The 24556-nt window shown below is 42.0% G+C and overlaps 1 protein-coding gene and 1 long non-coding RNA gene across 3 annotated transcripts; one reads left to right on the top strand and one right to left on the bottom strand.

Annotated features, from left to right (window-relative positions):
• dnaaf4 (dynein axonemal assembly factor 4) lies at positions 1–23639 on the top strand. 2 transcript variants are annotated; one of them, XM_039809741.1, is made up of 10 exons: positions 1–259; positions 657–804; positions 16476–16538; positions 17675–17808; positions 17933–18146; positions 18227–18372; positions 20324–20433; positions 20523–20676; positions 21109–21214; positions 23120–23639. In XM_039809741.1, exons 1-10 carry the CDS (start codon positions 137–139, stop codon positions 23230–23232), a joined length of 1311 nt encoding a protein of 436 aa, XP_039665675.1. In that variant the 5' UTR covers positions 1–136; the 3' UTR covers positions 23233–23639. The 2 variants fall into 2 exon arrangements, with proteins under 2 accessions (XP_039665675.1, XP_039665676.1); XM_039809742.1 differs by lacking the exon at positions 16476–16538 and having other exon boundaries at positions 2–259.
• Positions 6701–15416, bottom strand: LOC120564608. Its single transcript, XR_005640127.1, has 3 exons — positions 14928–15416; positions 8192–8242; positions 6701–7063 (listed from the first exon to the last, which is right to left on the bottom strand). It is a non-coding gene; the product is annotated as an uncharacterized LOC120564608 (long non-coding RNA).
• Positions 23640–24556: the final 917 nt, after the last annotated feature.

The raw sequence follows: 24556 nt of genomic DNA, 5'->3' as shown, positions 1-24556 counted from the left end.
GTTTTTTTCCCATTGACGTTTTTCCCTTTCACGGCTCTTTTATCGCAGAATACCACAACTGGAGAGCTGCTGCTTCCAAGTTGTGCGGGCAAAAGAACAAACAGCAGGGTGACACGAAAAAATAGGTGTGCCGAAAATGCCGTTGCTAGTAACAGACTATTCATGGACACAGACAGACTCGACGGTTTTCATAAGTGTGCCTTTAAAAGGAAGGAAAGTTGAGAAAGTGGACATCATTTCTACAGAAGAATACCTCAAGGTAAAGTTAGCTTATCTAGCTACACGTTGTGGACCCTTTTTAATTGTATGTCGCTGTCACACGTGACACGCTCTATTAGCTTTAATTTGTCATATCACGTAACGGTAACGTTAGTAGATACTCATGAATAAAGAACATAACAAGGATATAATCATTAGACTGTAGCTATATAGCTAACTAGCTAGGATATAACGTTAGCATTACCTTTCTTGGTCTAAGGTTAGTCGTTAGCTATAGACAAAAGATTACATTCTTAACGTCACAGCCATGTCTTTATATTATAATGTATAGACACATTAAGTTTAAACAAATGTAAGAGCACGATTTTTGAAAGGGAGTTGGGTATACACAATGCACTATACACTATGCAATGTTTTCCACTTTCTTTTCTGCACAGGTGCATTACCCTCCATATCTGTTTGAAGCCTTCCTGTTTGAACCTGTTGATGATGACAGAAGCACAGCTAAAGTTGGAAATGGAGTTGCAGTCATCAGTTTGTCAAAGAGGACCAATAAAGTGTGGGAGCATCTGATGATAACTACAAGTAAGAGCATCTGGCTGACCTTGTAGTCATTTTACTCAACCGTAAAACAAGCCATCTATCTCTTTGAATGTCCCTCATTTTTGGCCGGATGTCCGTCACCTTCCGCTTTCTTTGTGTTGGCATTTCTAAACTCCGGTCGATTTATGAGTACTATTGTTAACTGCTCCTCAGATCTTTGCAGCTATCTGTCGAATCAGAGTTTTCTGTTGCACGACTAAAACAACTTTTGAACGAGCACATGTTCCACCCAATGAGTATGTTATGGTAGTAATACAAACATATTATATTAACTATTAACAATAGTATGTACAGTATAATTAGCAATACAATAGTAGTATAATATATTGAATATAACACAATATTAAATTAAATAGGGGTGAGAATCAACAGAGGCCCCACGATACAATCTTAATGCAATTTTAAACGTATTGTGATATTCTGCAATATATAAAAAATGATTACCTCTTTTCCATTTTCAAATTATGTCCTAAAACATCCAGTTTATCTAAAAAGATACATTTCTTAATATAAAAAATAACTCAATTGCACCATCTAGTGGACTAAAAAGGCAACTGATTATATTATTCTAGTACCAATTCTCATGTGCAATTTATATAACTAGTGCAGCGTTTGGAATGGGCCGGTAGGTGCTTGTAGCTTTTTCCAGAACCATTGTACTTGAAATAACTTATAGAAGGCTCCCAAAGCACTTAATTACCCAACTGTAGGTCTTTACTACTAACTTACTGTGTACTTTTACTTCAGAGGAAAACCTACAATTACATTAAGCTATCAAGCATTATATTAAAGTTGAAAATATCCACATTAAAGCACATTGTGCTGAGTGCCTCTCCTTTTACTTTAACTAAACATTTGAAAGCAGAACTGGCACTGTGCGTTCACAGGCCGTTTTTATATGGCTGAAGTAAAGCACCTCCTGAATGTGTGTTTTTTGTTTTTATAAAACTCAACCTGTAACACAAATGTTGCAGGTTCAATCAGTCGCAGTTCGGCTGCAGCTCATGTAGAGAGTTTCTGGCAAGACACCTGATTGCAGCGCAATCAATAAGCCACGGAAAATACTGCGATACTATGCTGTATCGATTTTTATACCATACACATATAAATGCAAATATGGTTACGGCTTTACCTGATGTGCAAGTTTCTACATTTTGTCCTGTACAAGTTATGGCATTTTACAGAACACGAGGATAGGAGCTAAAACCCTTGAAACAGAACTGTTTTGCACAGTTTTTTACGGGTATTGACACTCTGTAATAGCAAGAGTGTTCAGTTTGGCAACGTGGTGTAGCCTTAGTTTGTGAAAGACAGACACAACTAATGAGAATAGCCAAAAATTATGATTGTCAATTCCGAAAACTGCGTTTCTTGAATGTGCTCCTTTAAAAGAAAGACATCCTCTGACCCAATCTCAGCACGGACAAACACTTTTACGACTTGCCCCGATGAAAACTGGCGAATAAACCGCTCAGCTGACCTGACCACCTTCACTGACCCTTAAGAAGGAATCATCAACCCTCCTTTGGCCACTTACACACTGCCTGCGTGGAGTGAGCGTGGCGTTTCTGTTGCGTGTCAGCTGCGTGGTGGCTGTGTGGATATTTCTATGTCTTTTCACACCAGAAACGTGTCTGATGCGGTGCTGCTGCTGCTTGTCTTGTCTGGACACATGTATGTTTCCCATTGATAAAATGAAATACCATGTTAAACATAAATGTATACTGATTTGATTACAGCAAAGACAAAATTGGCAGTATTGACGGCAAAATAGGCTACAGAATATTTCGTTCTGTACTCACAGGTGCAATATTAGAAAATCAGGTTTTTTTATTACATTTATATGTGCATTTATATCAAAACCTAGAGACTTTCAAACATCAACATGTCATTTATTAATATGTATTTGTGTTTAAATGACATATAACCATCTTTTCCTATTCTATTTTGCCTGGAAACGCTTCCAACACACTTGTGTGTCGCGTGAATAATAGGCGTCTGTCCTATTTCTAGACGCACGTGTTACGCAGGCAGTGTGTAAGCTCTAACCTGTTAACATGGGAGCCGAAATAAAATCGGACACGCCACGTAACTGACACGCTCACGCGACGCATCCAGTGTGTAAACCGGCCTTTGTTTTTAAGTGTAAGCAAGTGGTAGCTCAGCTCAAATGATGCTGGTACAGCATCCATGTCACCAAGCTCCCATGGCACTCATGACAGGACTAGGCCACCAAAGTGGGTGGGTAGGTAGCTATGGTTACATGCAACTGCAGCGAAGTTCAGCAAAAGGGGATGGAAGCTCTTCAGTTTCTTCTGCTAGCAAAGCAGAGGACATCTCAACAACAGACAGGGACACTGTCTCATCCTGTGCCGCCACGTTGCCTGAAGTGTTTGGAGAGACACCGGACCATCAGGGGGCGGAAAATGCCCTGTAACTGGCCTGCAGTAGGATTGTTATTCCAGCCCCCTAAAAAAACAAAGACACACACACACACACACACACACACACAAAACTTAATGTGAAAGTTTGCTGATTTTCCACCTGCTCTGTGTCATGCAGATAATTAACACCCATCCTCCCTTCATGCCTCCAGTGGAGCTCATCAATCACAAGCCTATTATTATTATTATTATTATTATTATTATTATGAATCATATTTCTGTATATCTGTATCAGTGTTTTTGTGTCCCAATCAGCAGTGGCAGATGGCCGCCCACCAAGACCCAGGGTCTGTCCGAGGTTTCTGCCTGTGAAAAGGATTTTTTTCTCGCCAAATGCTTGCTTGTGGGAATTGTTGTGTCTTTGTAAATTAGAGAGTGTGGTCTAGACCTACTCTACTCTACGTGTCTTGAGATAACTCCTGTCGGGATTTGACACTATAAATGAAATGAAATTGAATTGAATTGTAACTGATGTCACAAGTCCGCAGAATGATGCAAAACGCATTGCTTCGCATCATCCGTCGGGCTTTTTGCCAGTAGAAAATCAGCAAAGTTCCACTTTGCTCTTTTCAAATGACAGCAACTTATCTGAAGACAATTCATGAACTCATGAAATCTCTACCTGATGCCCTGATTGAATTGAAGAGGAGCTCCAAGTGATCCTGTCTCAATCGATTAGTGAAATCGCTGAAACTCTAGCTGTTCAGGAATCATCAACATCAGGGTGTCTATATTGATGATGAACCCCATAACAGATTAGAAAGAAAAGAAAATATTTTGTCAATATGATCATGCAAACCAAGATACCTCAAGAAAGCACCAATTAATGTTGTTCATTGAAAGTTGTAAATTGACTTTTCCACATAAAGCTGTAGTTATTTTTAAAAACCTAATACTGTTGAGACTTTTGGGAAAGCATTCTGGGCTGGATCTTAAGAAGCTAACTCTAACCTCCCTTGACATTCCTGGTTGGTAAAGATTTGTTTTCTAGTCAATCTAAGAAATTGAATACTGTAAAATTACTGGGTGCTCCTTAGGAGTATGTAGTGGCAGGGTCCTTGAAATAAAGGATTTACCTCGAGGACATTAAAGCAACTAGGAACATTTTTTAGAACAGAACTGGGAAAGCAGAAAATATGAACTAGGGTTGCAGCCATATACCCGTTTCATGGTTTATCGTGGTATTATCATATGGTGTACATTTGCTTATATACTGTAGTGAAAAAATATATTTTCAAAAGGAAGACCTTTTTACATACTTTCAATTATAAAGCGTATAAATGTAATACTGTATACTGCGTGATATTTCAAGGTTATCATATCATCAAAAATCGTTTATATGAACACAGTGCCATACATACCAGTCTGACACTTGTATGAACTGAAACACTAAAGATGAAATAATTCAAACAGAAACAAAAGAGTAGACAGCAAAAAGTCAGAAGAGAAGAGAGCATCATATGAACTTTTGAACTCAAATGACGAACAGAAGCTTCATAATTGAAAAAAACCCTTTTGATCGGTGAAGGGGTGTGCCATCTTTCATCACCAAACTGATCAAGTATTCCTTGCCTCTCAACAAGAACTCTCAGTCCAATTCAAAGAACACAGGGGAGCTTTGAACTCTTTGGCATGGGGATTGCGGCTGGTCATTATGTCAAAAAGCCTGTAAATTATCTAAAAGCAAATGTTTGTATTAGCTGCAAGCATCTGATCATCACCATACACAACATATGTTATTTTTCATGTTTCCATTAGTCTCGCATTGCCAGACCTCCCTTCACAGCGTTGCGGAGGAGGGTCTGGCTAGTCCACACAGCAATCCGGGATGGAAGAAAAACTTTCTCTCGTTCATTGCCGTTTCTTTAAACCAATCACAATAGTCTTGGGCGGTGCTAAGTGTGCGTGTTAAAATCCACTAAGTAGACAGGAGAGGACTTAAAAGTTTAACAAGTATTTATTTAAGTAAAATCATAAGAGCATAAACGTGTACACGGGTCCGAGTTGAGCAGGCACACAGGCTTCTCTCATCAGACTGAATTTTCTGGCTTATACATGAATTCAGATATCAGTCTCTAAGAGCATTTTGATTTGTTTATTAAAAGTTGGAGGAGTACCGTGGTTTAGACTTGGCGTCCCCTGGTTGGTGCACAGACTGGTCCCAGTCTTTTGGCACACGCCCTCTTCATCAGTTGTTAGACAGACTTTAGCTATGCTGATGGTCAGAAAGAACAATGCGCCACTGTTGTCAGTCACAGATTGAGAAGTAACTTACTTTCATGGTCAACTGATATCAAACTGATATTAACTTCGTTGCTGCACTCTTGTTGCTTTCTGACCACCGTCATACAGTGCTGCTTTCTGCACAGTATCCTTTTCTCATTTTGCATGACTAAGCTGTCACAGTGCTCTTCCACTAAACACACTAAACACACAATACTATTCAACTATAATTTGTATCCTCATACAGCACAGCCAGCTTGACTGATTATTTTTATTTCTTACAGATCCCCCTTTTCACACCTCAGGTGTGAATACTACTAAGTTTAGGATTATATGGCCCTCAAACTGGTAAACAATTTGCCGCACTAGGGGAAGAAGAAGCAAGGTTAATATAGCATAGCATTACATTGGTGATTCACTTCCTTCATTGTCTGAATCAGTCTCATCACCGTCCTTCATCCCCAACAGGGGCATGGAGTACGCTGGAGGAGCATCTTATGGGGATCTTTTTTTGGTCAGAGCCACATCAATCCATCTGTTCACCAGAGTGCGACAACAAGGGATGCAACACCAATATGCCCAGAAACACTGCCACAGACATAAGCATGGAGAGCACAATTGCTTTGTATTTGCCAAAAACGTCCTCCAGTCAACTGGTGATGGGGTTTTCAGACACACCCGAGTTCTCTGCTAATTCATTGGCTAGAGAGGTCAACCCCTCCAAGGCTCTAGTGATGCTACCATCTGGGGCAGTATTATTGGGAATAAATGTACAACAATCTCCAAACATGTGGCACACACACCCTTTTTCTGCCAACAACATGTCTAGTGCCATACGGTTCTGAAGTGCCATGAGTGAGGAGGTGGCTAATTGTTCAGACACACCCCTCAGGCCATCCCTAGTCCGGTTCAAAAACCTCTGCTGGTTGTAGTATATATAGTTTATCCAGTCCACATTCTTATTTGTAGTTATCCAGGGCAGTATAGACTCAAAACCCTTTGCTATCTGATTCTGAGCTTTGAACTCCTCTGGTACACCCCTTGGTATTCCAATTGCATCTATATACACCCTACTATCTATAGACCCGAACGGGGTGCTTGGGTCTCCCCAGGTACCAAAACCCAAGTCAGTGTCTCTTTTAGCCCTCTTCAAGGAATGTTTGTGATAGGTAGACTGTACTGTCTCCTCTAGCTTACCTGCGCTAATAGGAAGCATGGTAATCGGCAATAATAGGGACACTAAGGCGCAGGTGCCCCCCCATTTAGCAGCTAAGGATGGTCTAAGGCGGGGCTGTGTCCCACACATCCACCAGACATCAGCGAGTCCCTTACTCTGATTGTTAAACATCGGCTGTGTGACATTGGGAACGAACGAAGATGTGTTGTAGGTGTACATACAAAACTTTTTAGGTAGGTGTCTCACATTCATGGTAGAGCTGTTGGATTGTGTGATGCAAGTACAGTTACCAGGGTAGGCGACCACTCCTGGAGGCAGTTGTATTGCACGCACTCTGGGATACAGGAGAGACAGGGTCCTGCAGACATCACTTTCCATGGTCACATCACTGTAAAGACTTAACATACAATTATAACCAATAGGGTCGTCCACCGGTGAGAGTGGGAATGGTACTGTCCCCAAATGAGGTCTTGCTTTAGCACAGATAACACAGTCGGACATTTTATGCGTTCTAGCAGTATATTTCATCATTTTGAGCCACATGTTACCTGAGGGTGTGAAACCAGTTTCCATCTCCAACCTTTCCTCAATGGTAAAGTCCTCTAGGTTCAAATATTTTACTAATGGCCCTTTAGAGTCTTTCAGGACACCCATACCTGTGTTCATTGCGTCAACCTGGACAGTAATGGATGTGGACAGTGTACTATTACTCCATGGGTCTGTGACTTGAATGGTGAACTGTCCTAATGGATCTTTCCCTTCAGCATACAATCCCATAACATAAGTCCCTGCATCCTCTGGTTTTGGATCCTTCAACGTCACATATATAGTATTACATTTCCGTTCCTGGCATCGTCCTTCCTGCTTTCTACCGACACTCAGTCTGGATTTCAGGTCCCTACGTGTTATCGTAAGGTGCATTGTATCATATGGTTCACATCCCACATTTCCCCAATCTGAGCCTGTGTTAGCTATGGCACACTTCCAACTGCCACACCACTTGTCTGAGTTGGTCGTGACGCATATGTATATGACTTCCTCTCTCCTGTCTTTGGTGGTGCATGGCACTATGTCGCATAGGTCTAATAGGACTGTGCCTGTGTTTCCCCTAATAAATGACAATGTGATCTGTCCCTTTGTTCTAGTCACCTGAACCTCCCTTCTTCCTCTGTCATATTTGGTATCTATGAACCAAAATAACAACATAACGAGTATGGCTGTAGATATTAGCATACCTATCCAGACCTTCCATGTGCATCCATAGTAGTATTTTGGTCTGGGTTCACTCCCTTGGCCTGATTGCCTAAGTTTGAACGGGAGTGGCATTGTTGATCAAATCAGCTCTAACTTCCCTCAAATCACGGGAAGGTGTAGGTGCTGGGGCACAATGTGTCAGGTGGTGCCAAGCAGCTCCTGCCTTGCCTTTTACTTGGACAGAGTGTGAGGTGACCTCCCCTCGCCCGTACGGTCCAAGCCACCTGGTCCACTTTCTCTTGTGGACTTTCACTCGCACCCAGTCACCTACCTTGACACTGCTCCGGGGCTCCTCTTCTCCCGGGGCCTGTGCTCTGGCGACCTGTTCAGATAAAACTGAAGTAAGACTGGTCAATGCCTTCATGTAGTCATCATATTCTTGTTTACACACATCCAGGGATGGCATATGACCTCCATCCCTGGGTGGGCCTGGCATTTTTCTTCCAGTCAGTACCTTCACACCTTGTACCTTCACACGCTTTAGCGATTTTTCTTTTCAGTGTCTGGTTGGCCCTCTCCACTAATCCCTGTGATTGTGGATGATAAACTGACCCATATCTGTGTATGATCCCTAATGCCTCTTCTACTTTCTGTAGATGTTTGTTAGCAAAATGAGATCCATTGTCTGATCTGATTGTGCGTGGTACGCCATATCTGGGTACTAGTTCATTTTTCAGCCATTTTACAACTGTCTGTGCTGTTTCATCTTTACTTGGTATCGCTTCAACCCATTTTGTGAATCTTTCCACCATTACAAGGAGATACCTTTTTCCCCCTACTCTGTTCTCTGGCCCCATATCTGTGAAATCTATGGTGATGTCTTGAAAGGGGGCTGTAGGCACAGGGAATTTTCCTGCTGGTGCCTTGAATGGTTTCTTGTTATTGTGTTTGTTGCATGTGTCACATTCTTCCAAACAGTTGGTGATGATGTCTGACATCCATGGGTGCCACCATAGTTCTTTCATGTTTGTCAGGGTTCTTCTGGTTCCCTCACGGGTGGGGCCGTGCATGGTTGGCTTTGCCGGAGCCACTATGTGTCCAGTGTGTGACCTCCAAATGCCGTCTTTATCCTTGCATGCTCCTTTTCTCTGCCATTCTGAATGTTCATATGGTCTGGCCTCTTCTTGGATGTCTTTTATGTTTTCTGTGGTTAGTTCTGTTGGTCTTCCCTCTGGTTGCAGTGTCATTTGTCTGGGAGTGTACCCTCCAACTTCTTTGGCTCTTTGTTCTGCTGCTTCATTTCCTTTTGCCACCCTTGTGTCTGCTTTGTCATGTCCTTTGCACTTCATTATTGCCACTGCTGCTGGCGCTTTTACTGCTTCCAGTAGGGTTACCAGTTGATCCTTGTGCTTGACAGGAGTCTTGCTGGTGGTCAGGAAATTCCTCTTCTGCCATTGTGGTCCATCTATATGCACCGCTCCATGTGCGTATGCTGAGTCTGTGTAGATATTGACCCTTTTCCCTTTTGACCACTGCAGTGCTTTTGTGAGTGCCAATATTTCAGCCATTTGTGCTGATGCAGGTTGTGGTATTATTCCTGAGTCCCGCCGGTTCTTATTGTACCGTCTGCGTGTTGTTCCATCACCGCATAAGCAGCCACATTTCCATTTTCTCCTTTGTAGCAGCATCCATCTGTGTACAGCCAATGTTGTGCATCTGGCAGAGGTTAGCTTCTGGTCGGTCTGGGTTTGAGTTTCAGTTCTTGTGCTGCCACTTCTTCACAGCTGTGGGGTTGTCCGTGTCCCATTTTGTCTGCCAAATTGATGGCTGATTTTACAAAAGTGATGTGGGGTTGTCTCAGCTCCTTCTGTATTTTCAGTTTTCGTTCAGTACTGAACGTGAATGCATTGCTCTGCAGGAATGCGGTCACTCGGTGGTCCGTGTGGATCTGCAATGGGTGATGCATGACCAGGTGGGTAGTTTTTTGGACAGCTTTCGATAGTGCAGCCAGATGTTGAGCACAGGATGTTTGTCCTTGTTCAATAGTGTCCAATTTTGAGCTGTGGTAGGTTAGCACTAACCTGTCTCCCCCTTTTTTCTGGAAAAGAGCGGCATTAACATGTCCGTTCTTGACAGAAACATCAAGATGAAATGGAATGGTGTAGTCAGGTGCAGCCAATATGGTGGCCTGAGAGAGTGCTTCCTTAGTGAGGGAGAAGGCAGTTTCAGCTTCAGGAGACCATTGGAGGAGAGCATTTAGGTTTCGGTTTCCAGCTTCAGCCACTAGGTCTCTGAGTGGTTGGATGAGGAGGGTGTAATCAGGGATATAGTTTCTGCTGTATCCCGTCAAACCCAGGAAAGACAACATGTCCTGTACTGTTTCTGGACGAGGATGCTGGAGAATGGATTCTCGATGTTGGCTGGATAGGGTTTGACCTGTGGCAGAGACTTCTCTTCCCAGGAAGGCAACCTTCCTCCTGCAACACTGGACTTTTTCCTTCTTGACCTTATAACCTTTGGATGCAAGAAATGACAGGATGGTTCCTGTAGCTTGCAGGCAGAGCTCAGTGGAGGGTGCACCAAGGAGAATGTCATCCACATATTGGAGCAGGATGACGTCTTCTGGCAGAGAGAGTTGGGTTAGGTGTTCTCCGAGTCCGTCATTGAAAATGCCAGGGGCGTCTCTGTAGCCTTGGGGCATTCTGGTGTAGGTGTATTGGGTGCCACAGAAGGTGAAAGAAAATATGTGTTGAGAGTCATGGTGGAGTGGGATGCAGAAGAAGGCATTGGCCAGGTCAATGACAGTGAAAAAACTGTGAGAATGATGTTCTGTAGAGCCAAGTATGGGTCTGGAACAGGCCGAACATCTGGCACCGTGGCTTGGTTGATGGGTCTGATGTCCTGCACCATTCTCCATCCTTTTCCAGGTCCTTTTGTCACAGAAAACAGAGACAGAAACAGAGGTGTGTTCCAGTCACTCCAGGTGGGGACTAGAACTCCAGAGTCCAAGAGCCCAGCGATAGTAGGAGAGATGCCCTCAGTTTGGTCTTGGGAGAGTCTGTATTGTGTATTCTTTAGCCTTCCATATCCGTGGCAACGAGGTTTCCTCCCACGTTAATGTCAGGGCTCTTTTGACCATTGGTCCCAATGATCTGGCTTCATAGGCGTATCCTATGGCTAGGGTGATATGTGGAGCCGAGTCAGTACCTAGTTGATACCACTGTTGGATGTGTTCAGTAAGGTCAACTGCAGCTGCAACTCCTTCTTTGCCAATGAACATGGAAGTGGTGGAGATGGTGGGAGTGAGGAGTGCCATGTTTGCCTCCCAATCGTCATCGTAGCAATCATCTGGAGTGATTGTGTAGTTGAGAGTGCAATGGAGGTCATCCAATGGTGCTTTGTATGGATGTAGTGTAGAGATCCATTTTCTACACTGCATATACTGGTACTGTATAGCAGGTGTTTGTGGGAGAGTGCCATCTAGTCTGAGCCAATAGACTGTGGTGATAGGTTCCTCCGGTGGCAATGGCGCTGGGGCCATATGGAGAATTCTGCAGGCTGGAGTGAGAGGGGGAGGTGTGGAGGCGACATGCACACCCTCTTCTTCACCCAGAACTGATGGGTGGTGCAATTAGTTCTCCAAGTGACAGGGACAGGCGTGGTATAGAATTGTTTCTGTGGCATTCCCGAGACTCCAACCACCACAGTGCTGTCATATGATAAGGGAAGCTGAGTTGTGATACAGGAATATGTAGCCCCAGAGTCAACCAACATTAAGTGTTTCCTTCCATTTATGGTGCATTCAACGAGTATTGTTCTCCCATCCAAGCCTGAGTGGGCAGGTGGCTTTGGTTAGGCACCTGTGGAGTTTGTTGCTGTGTGGGTTGTCTGTACCCGCCTCTGGGAGCAAACTGTCCTCTTCCTCCTCTTCCTCCTCTTGAATAGCCTCTTCCCCTGGATCCATTGGGAGGTGAGTGACATTGAGAAGCCCAGTGTCCTGGTTTGCCACAAATGTAGCAGGAGGAGTCCCTCCTGGGGGGACCTCCTCTGGAAGAGACCCTACCCCGTGGATTAGGAATGTACACTGCGGCAGTGGAGGGGTCCTCGACTTCTCCCACATTCCACTCAAAGGATCGAGTCATGGCGTCTCCTACTGCTTGGCGAACTGCATCATGTACTTCGATCAACAAGTCTGAGAGGGCTCCCATCTGGTTTGCAGGTGCAGGGTATTGTACTGCCATTTGTTTAACAGCCTTTTTCTTGGCATTAACTTCTTCAGTGGCTTTCGAGACCTGTAGCTTCAGAGCTCTTTTGGTCAATTGCTGCATCTCTTCATCATCTTTGGCTGTTTGTTTGCGATGTAGGTCGGTGTGGGAGATGTGGGCCAACCATTGTTCTTCTGGCAGGTGAGCTAGGCCAACGGTGAGTTTCAGTTGTTTTTGCACTGGCTCAGGCAGACCAACTATGCATCGCTCTCTCCACAGCAGGATGGTGGCCTTGGAGCGGTCATACTTCTCTCCCCAAGCTGACCTCCATAGAGATTTAGCCCTGTTAAGATAATTAATGGGGTCTTCGCCTGGTTTCAGGGTTAGGCCTGTCATGGCTTCTGGGTTGGCCTTGGTGGGATATTTATCACGAAGCCCATCCCAGACAACTCCTCTGTAGTTCCCAAAATTGTCTCCATCATGGTCATGTCTGGAGATGTGGAGGCTCTTGAGCAGGCGTTTGGCTTCATCACCACCCATGGCTCTGGTGAAGAGGGCTCTCATATCTCCTAGGGACAGGGTTTGGCCCTGGCAAAGTTCTTCCAACTTTCGTATCCATGGTCCAGCTCCCTGGGTGATAGGCAGGAGGTCATCCAGTAACCCCTCCAGATCTCTGTGTTTAAATGGCACATACACTCCAAAGTTGGTTGAGGGGTGTTCCATAATAGGGAAAGCTCCAGCCCCCCCTTTTTTGGGTCTGTCTCTAAGGTCATATACTGTTCTTGCTTCATCCGTGACCTTCGCTTCTCCTTCAAACACACCTTGCAGCTGCAGTTTCTGCATGACTCCATCGTGTGGTGGACCCCTTTTGGTGAAGTTTTGTAATTCTGTGCTGCTGTTCATCTTCATCGTCAGTAGAGGATACGTCAGTTCCTGATTCCTTCAAGCTAACCGCTGAGGTGTGGCTGGAGAAGGTGTAGTCAGAGTGTTGGGAGCCTTTATCTGAGGGGGCATACTCATTTGCAAATCGATCAAAAAGAGGTGGTCTCACTTGCAGACCCCCTCTAGGAGTGCTCTGGGACTGAGGTTGGGGTAGGAGCTGAGGCGTTGATTGTGATGGTGGCAGTTGGAGTGATTCAGCGGATGGTCCTGGGGGTCCTTGGCCTGATGGTGACTGTGTCCCTCACCATGGATTCCCCCTTGAGCTGGCTCATTTCTGCTCTGGTGTTTTGCATTTGATTTTCTAGTTTGTCAACTGTGTCAGTCAGGTTGGCTGTGCATTTCACCAGATTCGCCAGGACGTTATGTTGTGGGATGTCCAGATCCAGAACTCCTCCATTCACTTCCAGTACACCTCTCTTTACTGGCACCACAGGAGCTTGAACCACTGTTACAGCCTCGTAGGATGGAGGTGCTGTTGGTTGTGGCAGGGAAGGGTACACGCTGGCAGTGGCTGTGGTTGGGTTATTATTAGTCTTTTCTGGTACTTCTTCAGTTGTGCCACCAGATGTTGCCAACTTATCATTTTTCCTTTTCAGTTTACTCAGCAGTTCAGTCAGCCCCCTTGTGACATCTTTCTCTACAGCTTTCTTTTGTTTACGCCCCCATGCAGGTCCCCACTCCCTATTTCCTTTGTCTTTCCATTCTGTCTGCCACTCGTGCCTGACTCTCTGCTCTGATATTCAAAGTTCTCAATACATTCCCCTCATCTCTCCCTATGTCTGCCAACAGTCCTTCCTTTTCCCACTTACAGAGTATCTTTTTTCCTGTCTCAACCCATTGTTTCTGCTGCCTCCCCCCGGTGCTTTCTTCCCCAGTTTCACCAATAGAAAAGCTTTCAGTTCTTCCATTTCAGCACTGTATGCACAATCTTTCACTTCTTTATGCTATGATACAGTCCCCAACAGCACCCGAAACACACTATATATAAGAAACCGTATATATATATATATATATATATATATATATATATTTTCAACAAACAATTTTCTCAGCTTTTCAAAGTGTCAATTTGACTCTGAAATGTCAGTCTGTCTCTTGTCCTGCTGTATGTTGCTCTCAAAATCTGAGTCTAGCTCTAAACTCACTTCGTCACCACTACCTGTTACTGTTTCACTCTTTTCCTAAAGTATTCTCCCCTGTCTGTTCTGACACTTCACACAATGAACCCTCACTAGTAATTGTTTTTACTTCAAGCTGTGCCTTATTAATTTTATCCTCTTCACAGTATACCTCAAAATCAAACAGCGCTCTGGTAATTTTATTCTCTTCACAATATACTTCAAAATCTGCCTCCGTATCAAAATGTAAAACGTTTTCTGTCATTGCATTGAATTCACAACCATTGGCTTTTTACAGTATCTACCAACCAACCGACTGCGATTCCTCTAATTAATTCAAATTAAACTAACTCTCCGATTTTTCTAACCAAGAGCTTTTTACGGTTTTATTTCATCCAATGTACTCAACTTTCCGACCAGTTGTAGATCAAAAGCTTTTTACGAGTCTCTTAATTAGCCAATTTATAGGGCTCGTCAGACCATTGAACCTTCGAAGGTTTACCTCTTTGATTTTAGCTTTGCCCAACTCTCCGGTCTCAATGAACCAAGAGCTTTTTACAGGTCTAATTTAGATTACATTTTTGTTGCCCAACTCCCCGATCACAGTGGACCAAGAGCTTTTTACAGGCTTTCTTTTCACTCTGTTATCAGTTCTTATTTTGCAATTTCATTTTACTGTTTAGTTTTCTTTTATACTCTTAAGAGTTCATTCAATTTACCAACAGCACTCTTGTTCTTCTTCACTCAAAAATTTGGTTATGCTCAATGTGCAGAAGTTAGATATTAACAGGTCTCTGCTTACCTTATTTTGACAGCGCGCTGTTTTGAGTGAAGGAAAAACTGGAGTCCGTCCTGTCTGCTCGATTCAGGGGAAAGTCCTCTGGCGCCACTCAGTGGATCAAGTCAGGGTCACCACTTTGTGCGTGTTAAAATCCACTAAGTAGACAGGAGAGGACTTAAAAGTTTAACAAGTATTTATTTAAGTAAAATCATAAGAGCATAAACATGTACACGGGTCCGAGTTGAGCAGGCACACAGGCTTCTCTCATCAGACTGAATCTTGTGGCTTATACATGAATTCATATATCAGTCTCTAAGAGCATTTTGATTTGTTTATTAAAAGTTGGAGGAGTACCGTGGTTTAGACTTGGCGTCCCCTGGTTGGTGCACAGACTGGTCCCAGTCTTTTGGCACACGCCCTCTTCATCAGTTGTTAGACAGACTTTAGCTATGCTGATGGTCAGAAAGAACAATGCGCCACTGTTGTCCGTCACAGATTGAGAAGTACTTACTTTCATGGTCAAACTGATATCAAACTGATATTAACTTTGTTGCTGCACTCTTGTTGCTTTCTGACCACTGTCATACAGTGCTGCTTTCTGCACAGTATCCTTTTCTCATTTTGCATGACTAAGCTGTCACAGTGCTCTTCCACTAAACACACTAAACACACAATACTATTCAACTATAATTTGTATCCTCATACAGCACAGCCAGCTTGACTGATTATTTTTATTTCTTACATAAGCGCAGAGCGGAGCCACGGTGCTGCTGCAAAATAGCCTCGGGAAGGAACTTGTTTTTGTGGAACGTGTACATTCAAAGGTTGTTATAGTCGTGCAACAGAAAACTCAGATTGGACAGATAGTCTTGGCCAGCTAGCTGTCTCGATTTAACCTGCAGAGATCTGAGGAGCAGCTAACCATAGTCCTCATAAATCAGAGTTTAAAATTGCAACACAAAAAAAGCAGACGGTAATGTAGTGTAAGCAGCCAGGGATACCTTCATCTTCTGCGAGTCAAAATTAACATGCTTAACTTACCTCATTGGCAGCATGCAGTCCATCTTTAGCTTGAACATCGTTCAGATGAACAATGTATTCCCAGTTGATCTGTCCAGTGGTGCTGGTTATCGGACTGTATGCCTGCTACATAGTCCCTGCCAGCTTCAACATACATGTTGAAGCTGGCACGGAACATGTGGCAAGCATCCATTAACACAAAGACCCTCTCATTAGTGCCCATCCATTGTCATACACACCACTTTTATGCCATAATGATGCAGTTCCTCCAACGCATGCACAACCAGGACCTTCTGTGTGTGGGACAGAGACTTGGTCATATAAAAGATAATTGGAGCCTTCCAGCGGCCTTGTATGCCAACAACCATAAAAACAAGAGCCTCAGTGGCAACATCCGTCTCATTCAGTCCATCCCCCATATCTACAAATCCAGACATTTTCTGGGTATGAGGATTGTAATGGACATGCTTTTTGATGGCCATGGAAGCCAACATGAGAGTCACACATCTGTATTTAGCTGGGTCTAATGCTTTTTTTTCTTTTCAACAGGTCTTAACATCATCATCATCATGTTGAGGCCAGACTTTGCATCCACAGAACTCATCCACCTTTGTAAAATGAAAAGTTGTTATCTAATGTTTTTGAACCTGTATTACTTTTAAGGTGCAATCTAATTACACTAAGAATACATTTGCAAAGTACGTGGATGTGGGAGGTCAAGTAGAAGAGACTCTCTGAGATAGTTGCCTTTGGACCATGCAGATGGAGAGTGATGGCAAACTCCCTCTGGGGAGTACTCGTGGCTTTGTTTTGACAGGAGGTCTATCTGAATATCTGAAACTCAGTTAGCACCGACTAATAAGTAAGTTCCCTTGAAATAATTAGTAGGAAGTCTAATGAAGATGGCAAAATATAAGTATTAAATATAAATAAAAAAGTTTTATTTTTATTTTACCTGAGTAGAAATCAAGTCTCTCTTTCAGCTCTTCATTTATGAGGTTCTTCCCCTTCAGATCCTGCAGAAGACCACGTACTGTGTTCCTTGCCCTTCGTTCTCGTTCGTTCGTTTCTCATCTCTCGCGCAAGACGCTCCACCCTAGCCAACGCTTCACTGCGTCTGGCCTTTAGATCAGTGGGAGATGCAGGCAATCCATAGCAGTGGTCGTGGTCCTAGTAGAAAGAAAGATGAAAATGGTTTTGAGTTTACGTATCGCATCACCGATGCATAGCTGGCCCGCATTCTTAATCTCATCAACCCTCCTTGCCCACTGCCAACGTGTGTGTGTGTGTGTGTGTGTGTGTGTGTGTGTGTGTGTGTGTGTGTGTGTGTGTGTGTGTGTGATCACACGCCTCTGGAGAAGCTTTGGGTGAAGTGTCCCGGGACACATTGGTTGATGTATCGCAGTGGGAATCGAACCCAGATCTCCCACACCGAAGGCATGTGTCATATCCACTGCGCCATCACCACCTCAATGTAGACCACAGAGATGTCACTGGCAGAAAAACCTTCCCTTCTAACTGCTGCTTGCCACTGCCTCCTCAACTTCTAATCTTTTGGGAAACTCAGGGAAAACTTCAAACTTCAACCCCAAGGTTCGGTTCTTAAATAGTTAAACAGAGATCAGCAAACTCTCAGCTCAGAAGGGACCACTGGTTTTAAGACATAATTGTTTTGAATGTCCCCTTGACTTGGCTAAAAGTGTCCTATACTTTTACATTCAATTAATCTACCAGTGAATGTGTTTCAGATGATAAAGAAAAAAAGAAGGAGATCAGAGAGAGGGCTCTGTTGACATACCAGGAAAAGCTTTCTTCAGAGTCCAGATCCAAGGTTGAAAAACAGCATGCAGAGAAAAAATATGCACTAGAGATAATGATGAAGGTATGGCAGTAACATACACCACACTCTACTCATATCTCACATCACCCAGTGTCCAAAATGACCATTGCAAATCTGCTGTGAAATCTAGAAGGACTTATATATAGCATGTTTAACTTGATCTCAGCTTGAAAAGGAGGAAAGAGACAGTATCCAGAAAATGAAGGACAATGAGCGAGAGAAAACCACAGCAGAGTTGGCAGCATGGCAGCTGAGACAGAAACAAAAAGCAGAGGAAGAAGCCCAACTCAAACTCCAAAGTCAGAGAGACAATCAAAACAAACGAGCCATGACAGAGAAGAAGTGGACTGAAGGTTCAGTTGGAGGAACTGTCGAACCGGGTAAGTAATTCCCTGTGTGATCAAATTTGCTCTTACAATAATTGGTTTTGGTATGTTAATGAACATATTCTTGCATTTAGACCAAAGAGGCAACAGTGAAGGGAAGAGCAAGAGAAAACAAGCAAACCTGCCTGCTCCAAGACTCACTGGAAACATTCAAGTCACGTTTACCCCACGAGTTTTCCCAACAGCTCTCAGGGAATCAAGAGTGCCAGAGGAGGAAGACGTAAGAGTTGCCAATTTCCTTTTCTGTCATCTGCAGGGTGTTCAAAAAGATCAGCCACTAGGAATCAAGTGTAAAATTGGTTGAACAACAAAAATCCTCTTACTTGATCATACTGTACCTTTTCACTTTTAAGGTCTTTTACACACTGGGGACATTTTTATTTGTACTATTAATTCACCCGCTAATATATATGTTCGAGCTGTTGAATGCAAAACATTACGCACTGTAATTTATTTTTTTTAGAAACCAGGTCGATTTTTCTGAGCTTTTGCACCGCGATTAAAGACATCAACCAATCATGTTGTGTTGTTTACGTATGAGGATCATAATACAACAACAAAAAGGCTGTTGTCCGAACCATAGAATGTATAGACCTCAAACTTTATTTCTCCTTTCAACTTTGACAAAGGCAGCGTTTACCAGAGACAATCTTTCTTTTCTCAGCTTTCACAATAAAAAGAGTAGAGTAAAAGGAAACTCAATTAATAGCTTACAGTAGCTATAGTGTTAGCTTTTCCTGCTTCGACTTGTGAGACAGGGCTGAAGTCTCCGGAGCTAACCCCCGTCACTCCGCTCAGCCGCCGGGGAAACAAGACACGGTACACCTCCAGTGGTTTTGAGGAGCTACAGCATTTATTTGTGCTCCAACTGCAGACTCTAGCTACTGTACTGTACTTGATATCTTCACTGTACACGTTAACTCTCCTCTGCTCCAATCGCTCTCTCTCGTCCGCTCACACCCAATCTCAAGTCAAGGTATGAATAGTTTTGATGTGTATATTTTGCGTTGTCGTGTCATTTATTCGTCACGCCCCGGTGTGTAACGAACAAATGTTTTTGAAAAGTTGTGTAAACACTTTTTTTTTTTTACATTTTTTAGTGCCATGGTTAGCATAGCTTAGCCTCTGTCCTGAGTGACAGGTTGGTGGGTAGCCACGCTCCTAAAGCATCCCATGCAATCCCATCGGCTTTAAAAATAAAAGGGACCAAAATTTACAAAATGAACATCATGCTGTATTGAAGAAGACTTGAAAGTAGCAATTGAGGCCATAAACTCATTATGAAAATGTTTACTGAGTAAAAGGGACATTCTCCCATAGACTTCTAAAAAAAAACTTCTTTTTGCAACCAGTGGTGTCGCCCCCTGTTGGAAATGAGATAGAATGCAGGTTTAAATAACTTCCACATTGGCTTCACTTTTCAGGCACAGAAGCTTCTTCCATTATTTTTACTGTCTATGGATCCTTCTAGCGTGCGCTAGGGAGGTCGGTTTCGCTGACATGATGTTGCACCTGTTATTACTGTATTAATATACTGTGTAATGTCTTAACGTTTCGTAGCAGTGAACCCAAGATCACAACAGAAATTAATGAAATTCCAAACTGTTCTACTTGGTACTTATACAAGTGGCTTGTCTTAAGATGAAAAGCCTAAATAAAGATACAGTATGGGGACAGACAGGTGATTGACAGATGATTAATTTTGTGTGATAGTCAATAAATAATTGCAAACTACCACTTAAATGCAATTAACAAATTACACATTTAATTTGCTTTTTAACAGTTTCAGCATAACCTAAAATATACATGGCTTAGTTACATCAACTACTGGTACCAAACATAAGAGCTCATTATTAATACAGATTGATAACAACATACATAATGACATGAACAGATCCATAGGATTATTCCTCGGAAGCCACATGTGTTGTGGATCAGTGATGCAGTGCTAGAGAAACAAGACGAAATAGATCCGTTAGTGGTTTTAACAGATTTTGTTGTTTTCATTTGCTCCATGTATAAGCAGAGAAATAGAGTCTATGCACGGAACAACTCTTTTATGGGTCTAATGAAGACATTTTTAAATGTAAAGTTTGCGTTAAGCTTGAATCCATATGCTTTGTGAGTGGAATTAACACTAAGATTGCACTTTTTATATTTTAACCAATCAGTGGCTCAAAAAACAAGCTGAAGCCAGGCATGCAGTAAACGCAGATGATAAAGAGTTGAAGGACCTGAAAGAAGAGGAGAGGAACCCTGATTGGTTAAAGGACAAAGGAGAGTAAGTGAAATTAAGTCTGCTCTCAAAACTATTTAACAGTACTTATTTTTTCTCAACCGTGGAATCACTAAATAGACTCTTTCATTCAGCAAATATTTTGCAACTGGGGACTACCTGAGTGCAGTGAATGCCTACAGCCTGGCTATCCGACTCAACAGAAAGATCCCAGCCCTGTATTCAAACAGGGCTGCTTGTCATCTGAAGTTGAAAAATCTTCACAAGGCCATTGAGGATTCCTCTCAGGTCTGTACTATCTCCATAGTAATAGAGTAATAGATTATACATTATCTGTGTTCATCTGTACTCTACTGCATTTTGAAAAGTACATTTAATTAAAGCTTCACTGTGCATGTTGGTTGAAACTTGCAAATAGCAGTAAGAGATAACTGGGTTTATAATACCTGAAGATTCTGTGAAAGGAGAGAGTCAAAATAAGTTGTGTCTGTTCTATACAGTTCATTTCTTCAATAGTAATTATGTTGAAAGTGTTTGATATCATGTGCAATATCATAAATACCATGTTAAATATCAAATTTTCTCACGTTTGATTTAGTTTCTACTGTATTACCACCTTTGGCATGAGTTATGTACACACTGTGAATTATTCTGATAGAGAAGCTGCATCCAGCTATTATGTAGAGTAGAGTAAACATCTGCCCACATGTCTCTCTACAGGCACTTGATCTGTTGACTCCACCAGTTGTTGCCAATGAAGCTGCCAGAGCCAGAGCCCATGTCCGCCGAGGATCTGCTTTCTGCCAGCTACAGCTCTATGCAGAAGGTTTGAACAGCAACTTGAATTTTTTTTAACTTTTTGTTACTATACACCTTTGGACTTTCTTGGTTTTAACGATACACTCACTATAATAAACACTTTTGCCTTGTGTTTAAAGGGTAGTTTTTATTTTTAAACGTGGACCGTATTTCCCCATGTATTGATGTCTAAGGAACTAACAAGACTCTTTGAAATTGGTCCTGTATTGAGCAAGAAAGCTGCGACCCGGTCTGCAATGTAATCCTACGGGGCAATAGGGACTGTCCATTAAAAAGGCTGATTTTGCTGCTGACAGCATATCATTGTCAGATTGTTATTCTAAGTGTCTGATGACATTATGGAAAGGATCCCTACAGAGATAGACCTGTTTAAGAATAAGATCCTTTTTGTTTAACCAGAAACAGCCCCGAAATCGCCATCACCAAACTCACCATTTAGATAAACAATACTTTTAGCGTGTGTAGAGAGAGAGAGTAAATGGGTGAATTAAGGATTTATTTCAACCAAACCAGAGTGGTGATTGTTTCTGTGGACTTTGAATGACGTGTTTACATGATAAAATGACTTTGGCGCTGTTTCTGGTTAAAAAAAAAAAGGATGTTACTCTTCAACAAAACGTTCAACCTCTGTATGGATCCTTTTCATAATGTTGTCAGACGCTTAGAATAATAGTCTGACCATGTCAGTGGTAAAACCATAGATATAGAACAATTTTATATCTATGGGTAAAACAGTCCTTTTAGTGGACACAAATTGTAGATGTGCAATTGCCCTTTAACGTTACATTGCAGCTTGTTTCACCGCAGCCAAATGTAGTCACTTAGACACAAAAACATGGGAAAATATGGTCCAGGTTTAAAAATACCAAAGATACCCTTTAAAGACATATAGTCCAGTCATTTTACACCAAAATGTGGGTCAACCTATAACAAATTGCAACAGAAGCAAACTCAGCTGATTTTGTATCCTCAATATTTCCTGACTAAGGAAAAAAAAAAACTGAAGAATCCCATTAGGGGAAAGTTTCGAAAAAGACCCAAATATAGCCTATTCATACACCTATTCATTATTTTTCTCACGTGAATAGGGTACGATTTTTAACCTTTAGATATCCCCATGAAAATTACTGAGTTGATTACTTACATCAAGACAAACAATGTATTACAAGTTTTTTGAACTTGTTTGTTAACATGGGTAAACGGTGCATAATCTAATTACGTATGTGCTAATTTGCATAAATACCACAACAGATCTAAACATTGGGTATAGCCAGGTGAAAATGTCTTGTTGAATCTTGTTGACATATAACAGTAAAAGACTTAATGTTAAGGTCTGAATGGAACCCATTTAGGCTACCCATAAGCATTAATACATAGAGGCAGGAAGAAGTACTTTAAACCAGCCTTTATTAATTATTATTGCAGAGATTTTGGGGCTGGGTTTCTGGGGGATGAGTCTGAGGGAAGAACAGGAGACAAGGGTAAGGAGAATTCAGAGGACAAAAGGTAGGTCCTGTTCTTCCCTCAGACTCATCCCATTTTTTCCATTTTTTGTTTGTCGTGATGCAAGTAATCAACTCATTAATTTTCATTGTGATATCTAAAAAGGTAAAAAATTTTACCCTATTCACGTGAGAAAAATAATGACTAGGCTATATTTGGGTCTTTTTCGAAACCTTCCCCTGATGGGATTCTTCTGGGCTTTTTTTTTCCTTACTCAGGACATATTGAGGATACAAAATCAGTTGAGTTTACTTCTGTTGCAATTTGTTCTACCTTTTTTTTCCATAAAATGACTGGACTAATAATGTTAGAGCAACAATACATCACTGTAGCATGCTTTTTCAAAATGATAACTGAATGGCTGAACAGGTCATCTGTCAGCTGATCTACCTGTGACATGTTTTCTCAGGGCTACAAGACTACCAAGCTGCTCTAAAGATTTCCCCTCACAACGAAGTGCTGCAGGCAGACACACAGAGAATCAAAGACATTATTCAAGGCACTGACCCTGAGACACAGTGAAACAGAAAATGTACCGTACATATTATGTATGGCTGTAGTCTGTGTGTCATTTGTCTATTATTCAATGATTTAATAAATGACAACAGAGAACCAAAGGCTACATTATATGTAACCATAAGTCAAATGCTATGTTCAATCCCTTCTGTAGTCATTGATATTCAGACTTCAAGCTGTTACCTGCTGCTTAATTGGACATGGAAAAGGTATGTCAGCGACAGTCCAGGAAAATTATGAAAAGTGTTGTAGTGTGTTTTACTGACAAATATAATGTAGAGCAGGGATCTTCAACAGGTGGTCCGGGACCCTTAGGCGGTCCTCAGCGTCAATGCAGGGGGGGGCCTTCAAATTATTAATTTTTAAAAGTTTTTTTCCAAAATTGTAGAGTCTTCACATGAATCCAACATATTATCAACAAATATAAATCCCCACTGCTTAATGGCCTATAGGTAAGGTAGTCACTAAGGCCATCCACAGATACAGTTAACCCTAAGGATTCACTGTGCCACATGTATGTTTAACATTAAAACATGATTTATAAAATCATGCCAACAATTATTAGGCTTTTTTAATAGCTTAATATTGTATGCACTAAATATTTATGTATAAAGGCTCTAGGTCGCCCACATGTGATTGTAGGCTCAGTTTAATATGCAACTTCATTTTATACAATATATGTACTAGGGGGTCCCTGATCCGTCTCGGTTTCAGTTGGCTTAAAAAAACGTTGAAGACCCCTGAGTGCATGGAAGACACTTGACCAATGTGCGCACAGCACCCTCTTGTGGTAAAATGTTGCAGCTCCTAAAATGAAATACAAATATTTGGATGTTTGTCACCATGTAAATTAATGGAATGATTTTTTTTTTTATAAACAAATATTCACATTGCGGCTTTTACAGTATCAGTATGTAAGTTTACACTGACTCACAGTCAGCGTAAGTAGTTAACTTAAAGCTTTAGTGCGTAACTTTTTGATATTAAATGAATGTCCATTAAATTCTAGCCATTGCCAAATGAGTTGCTACAAAGCTAGGTCGGTCACGAAGGCTTGTATCATGTGGATGCAGCGACAGTTTTGTTGTCATTACTTAGAAATCCCTAATGGAGGCAACAGAAACTAAGCACTATAGCTTTAAGTGTAGTGCTTTTTGTACATGAAGACTCCTTCAACCTTTTGCTGTTGTATTTTCTGTCAGTTTGAAAATATTGTAATCGGTGGTACATTTTACAAATTGCAGTTGACATAAAAGGAGTTTGGTCAGATAAAAATAAAACAAACTATTCTATTTGAGCTTTTGTGTTGGCAGAGTTGGCTCAATCAATC

Source organism: Perca fluviatilis, chromosome 8, assembly GCF_010015445.1.
Source record: "Perca fluviatilis chromosome 8, GENO_Pfluv_1.0, whole genome shotgun sequence".
Classification (NCBI taxonomy): domain Eukaryota; kingdom Metazoa; phylum Chordata; class Actinopteri; order Perciformes; family Percidae; genus Perca; species Perca fluviatilis.
Note: the sequence above shows the minus strand (reverse complement) of the source record. Positions and strands in the feature narration are given on the sequence as shown.